General features: G+C 51.4%; 1 protein-coding gene across 1 annotated transcript; it reads right to left on the bottom strand.

Moving 5' to 3' along the window:
• Positions 1-2,002: 2,002 nt before the first annotated feature.
• LOC129047338 (protein fem-1 homolog A-like) lies at positions 2,003-4,070 on the bottom strand. Its single transcript, XM_063717001.1, is given in 3 exon segments — positions 2,003-3,292; positions 3,295-3,794; positions 3,796-4,070. Coding segments are annotated over 3 exon segments (2,004 nt in total). The 3' UTR covers positions 2,003-2,063.
• Between the last annotated feature and the right edge of the window lie 1,065 nt (positions 4,071-5,135).

Here is a 5,135-nt window from a genome sequence, read left to right as displayed (position 1 = left end):
CTTTCTTATTTTCTGAGAAGCTCTTATGAACATTGATTTAATTATTTCTTTTCCCTCTTTATTTATGAGCATACATGTCTTATTCAAGATTTAAAATATCACTTGGAAATTAACAAGGGGTTTCACAAATATAGTCATATTCCTTATTTGTTCCCAATATTTTGTCCCAAAATGTTGCTTTTAAAGAAACAAAAGAACTACTTATAAAACTGTGGTAGAATCAAGGCCGCCTATAAACAAATGCTCACCAGCCAACAGAAGAAATCTATCCTGCAATATGGGTGACTTTCCCAGTGTACTATGATAGTTCCTTAAAGCTGTTATGAATTATTCCATAAACCTGTATTCAGAGACTTTTTTAAAAAAATATCTTTTTAATGACTTATACACCAGCATGGAGACTCGTGATGTAAACAGCCTCATTTGTCTGCTCTGTGCTTTGGGAGGGACAGGGACGCCATCTTCCACCTTGGCTGAGATAAAACCTGTCTTGTAAATTAATAAATAATTTCCTAAGTAACATGGCAAAAAAAGAAAAAAAAACCCAAACGAGACCTAGTTTCCATCCAGGGACAGGATGTTTCTGGACACCCCTGGTTGCTGCTCCTCCTAAGGGCCTGGCTGTGGCTACTGAAGGGAGGGTGTAGTGAGAATGGCTTCCCTTCTGCTGTTTGCTGCTGTCTGCACCAGCCAAGAACCTGCTCCCGTCTGCCTGGGCTGATGGAGTCTTTTCTTGAGAAAAATCTTGCTGGGGCAGGTGCTCTGGCAGCCCCAGCACCTTACCCTGAGTCATGGGAACTTGAGACTTTGTCCAAACCTTGGCTGGAAGGCTTGTCTTGGCACTCAACTCTTAGCTAGTGGATTTATCACATTAAGACTGTACCTGGGCCTTTTTCATGATGACTTGGGTCCCAATCCTCGGAGCAGCTGAAAAAACAGCTAGCGCCACCTGTGGCTGCACCCACAATGAAATCAGAGGCCACGTGAGGTTTGCAAGGTGGAGTGGCCTGTAGTTTTAACTCGGGCACTATGGCAATGCAGACCCAAACCAACTGTGCCAGTTCTTGCTGGGTGGCAAAGTATTGTCAGGCTTTGTGGTCACTCCTGATTTCTGTTTGGAAGCACAGTTCTCTTTCTAATGAGAATGGAAAATTGGAAAGGCCTGTAAAATTGGAAAGCCTGTAAAAGGCCGTAGAGTGGAGATATATAAAATGTACGCTCACCCATGTTTTAGGGGTCGACACCATGGACATTTATCTCGCTCACCAAATTCCTCACGCATACAGCTTACTCCCTGCGGCCTCGGCCATCTCAGGCACCACAAAATCCTCACTGCTTGAAATTCACTTATGGAGTCCAACAAACAACTTTCTTAAAAAAAAAAAAAAGGCAGTAAAATCTCAGAATTTCTGTGCAACGCTTGTAACCTGCCCACTTATTAAATAAACAGAACACCAAACTAACCAAAAGCTACACAGCTGGCAGGCTGCCCTGGGCAGAGCCCTGCCCGTCTGACAGGGACTACGGTGGCATGGGAGCAGGGCGTGATCATGCTGGAAGAAATGGGAGGTGGTCTCATTCCCTGACTTTCAAACTCTCATCTCAGGAGCCCCCAGTCCTAACACTGTATTCAGCAGCTGGAGTTACCTGGCCATGTAAAAGGACGAGGGAAGGCAGACCGTCTTCAACTTCTTCCTGTGTTTCTAGCAGGGAAGGAAGGCAATGGCTTCAGTCCCTCTGCCTCTAAGTAACAAGGCAAAGGCCTCCCTAACGCAGGCAGACAGGATGTGGGGAAGGTCTTGTGTCTTTTCCTAACTCAGAATTTCTGAGTCAGTGGCTCCCAGAGAAAGACTGTCCTCTTAGCACGTGACCCTGAAGACTTCTAGCACCAAAGGCTCGCTAACACCTCCGACCCTGTCTTCAGGTAAAGGGGATGGGAGGCAGAACCCTTCTCCTGACTGGTGCCTGAAGGAGGCAAGAACTAGCATCTGCTATGCCCCAGCCCGATTTCCCCTGTCTCAGCAGGAGAGGGGAGAGGTGAGGGTGCAGATGTTCTGGGCAGGTCAGTGCAGTTCGATGAATGCCTCCAGATCTTCCGGGATGAAGCCCTTGTAAGGGATCTTGTTCTTATCCAGGGCCCGGGCCGCAAGGCACTGCAGGGTCACGTAGTTGAAGGGCTGCATGGTACCCCTGGCCAGCAGCTTCTCTTCCAGCAGCTCGTAGGCCGTCTTCTTGAAGGCGTTAGTGGCGTCCGTGTGGGCCCCTGCTTCAATCAGGGCATTCACGATGGCCGGGCAGTTGTTCTGGGCTGCTATGTGTAGCGGGGTGTTGTTGTCAAAATCCCTGCTGTCCCGGTTCGCCCCGCAGTCGAACAGCACTTTGACCACGTGCAATGAGGGGAATCTGCCCACGGGGTAGCGGCCCAGGTTTGTGTTGTCCTTGTCCACAGCCATGTGCCGAGGGGTAAAGCCGTTCTTGCCCCTGGGTGCGCACTTGAGCAGGCGGTAGATGGTCTGGTGCTTCAGGTGCTCCTGGCTGGGGGTGCACTCCACTTTCTCCAGCAGGTAGAGCAGGTGGAGGATGATGGCCAGCATCTTGTTGAACTGGGCCGAGTCTCTGGGCTCCCTGAGCAGCTGCAGGGCCCATTCCACTTCCCGCACCCCTTTGGTGAGGACCCCCATGAGGTCTGCAAAGCCGATCTGGGTGCCCAGGCTGCCTTTGGCAGCCCGGTCTTGCAGCACGTAGGAGAAGAGTTCAGCGAAGGAGAGGGAGCTGCTGGTGGTCATGGGGCTCAGAGGCTCCAGGTTGCTCTGTTCCATGTCCAGGGCGTACTTCCACAAGCGGATGTAGCACTCGATATTGCCCGAGTCGGCGTACACGGCGCCCCTATAACGGATATAATAGAAAGTGTTGGGGTGCGAGGGACTGAGGATGCGCTCCCGGATCAACAGGGCCTGCATATGCATCTCATCGGGGTCGGTGATCAGGGCCTCCAGCTCCTCGGTGGTGTTGACCTCCCTGGAATAGTCATAGGACAGGACCAGCTGTGGGGGCTCCGGTTTGGGCAGGTACTCGCCCCGCTGGTGACGCAGCTCCATGGCCCGCCTCCAGTGTTTAAGGGCCCCAAGCAGATCTCGTTTCTTATCCACAGATGTAGATCCCAGCAATTCCAAGGCTTCCACGGCAGCTTCCCGGCTGGTGGGACAGCAGCTTTGGTAAGATTCCTCATTCAGCGGTTCCTCAGGGGAGAAGCTGCAGCACGGAGCCCCCTGAGTCTGCGCACACCGCTGGCTGTGGAGGAGCCTTCTTGGGGCAGCCCAGGCTGAGCCTCTCCCCCTGTGACCTGCTCCTGGCCGGGCTGCTCCTGGATGAGGTACTCCACGATGTTGGTGTGGCCCGTCACGCTGGCCGGGAGCAACCGGGTCATGCCGTAGCCATCACGTTCCATGCGGGCCTTGCACCCCAGCAGCAGCTGCAGGATCTCCAGGCTGCTGGACTCGGCACAGTCGTGCAGGGCCGTGTTGCCCTTGGCGCTGCGCCAGTTCAACTGGGCGCCCTGCTCCAGCAGGTAGCGGGCGATCTCACCATGGCCCTTGTAGCATGAGATCATGAGGCACGTGTGGCCGTGCCGGTTGGCCACCTCCTGGTTGGCCTGGTGCTCGCCGACCAGGTAGCGCACCACCTCCAGGTGGCCCTCGAAGCAGGCGGCGCGGAGGGGCGTGGAGTTGGTGCGCGCGGTGGTGCGGTTCACAGAGGCCCCGCGGCGCAGCAGGCTCCGCACCAAGTCAAGTCCAGGTGGCCGGCGCCCACAGCGGCGGCGCGCCCTCGATGGTCTCGCCATCGAAGTGCACCGAGCCACCGGCCTCCACGCTGGCGCCGCACCGGTCCACCAGGTACTCCACCACGTCCAGGTGGCCGTAGCGGGCGGCGATGAGCAGCGGCGTCCCCCTGCCGGCCACCTAGCCAGTCAGCTCGTCGCCTTCCTCCCGGCTCCGGCCGCTGAGCAGCTTCTGGAGCAGCTGCAGCTTGCAGTCACGGGCGGCGTTGTACACGGCGGTGCGGAGGTCCATGGTTCCGGCCTCCGCCAGGCCATGAGCAGGCCGCAGAGGGAGGGGAGACAGAGGATCAGAGCCCAGACGGGCGGGAGCCAACCTTCACCGTCTCCATCGCAGCCATCTTAGGGTGTCTAGAGACTTTTAAATATGCAGATTATTGACCTGAGAAACCATTTTGTCTCCAAAGGAACATTTGCAGGCTGTCGTGCAAATCCGCACTTGAGCAACTTTCACATTATGATCTTAGTGAATTCTTGACCAGATGGACTTGAACAGCTGCCACCCATGCTTGGTAAGTCCCTTTACTCGAGAGGAGAAAATAGCTCATTTGTTTGCAATTCTTTCCTGAAAGTACATAGGGCAATTTTCTACATTGTGAAATGGTATCAAAGCAACATTTTCCCTGAAAGACCATAGCTCATTATACTATTTAGGAACAAACAAAAATATATAGAAACATTTTTTGGGGGGTTTTATAATTTGTGCCCAGAAGGGACAAGTTTCTTTTCAGATTAAGTTTTAAAAAATGTTCCTTTATTCAAGCTGACATGGAGCTTATAACTGAGAAAACCTCCCTCTGAAATTAGAATGCCTTAGATTTGTATAACATTTTATACTTTTCAAAGTGCTTTCAGGCACATTATTTCATTTGATCTTCAAAACAGCTCAGTGAGGCAGGTAAAGTGGCTGTTTTTATTCCCTACTTTTTAGATAAGGAAATAGGTTCAGACTACAGATATTATCTGAGTATCTACTAACTTCATTGTATTGTGCTAGGTGTCATAGAGGATAAAATAACATGTATTCCTAAAAGAAGAATCTTGGTTTTAGATAAGACATAACAACACAAAGCTAAATAATACACAAATGTACAATATGGTCAGAAGGTGACAAAAGACAATATATGGTCAAAGTATTAGAAGCACAAGCAAACTGTGTTCTGGCAGATTAAGGGAGACTTCTTAAAGCAGGTGCCACCCGAATATATATGCCTGGAAGGAGGTTTGGAATTTGTGAAATATTTACTCTTTGGCATCAAAATCACCTTCTCATATAACCTTAGAATATAAGAGATTTTGG

The sequence above is a fragment of the Pongo abelii genome, chromosome 17 (genome assembly GCF_028885655.2).
Source record: "Pongo abelii isolate AG06213 chromosome 17, NHGRI_mPonAbe1-v2.0_pri, whole genome shotgun sequence".
Classification (NCBI taxonomy): Eukaryota; Metazoa; Chordata; class Mammalia; order Primates; family Hominidae; genus Pongo; species Pongo abelii.
Note: the sequence above shows the minus strand (reverse complement) of the source record. Positions and strands in the feature narration are given on the sequence as shown.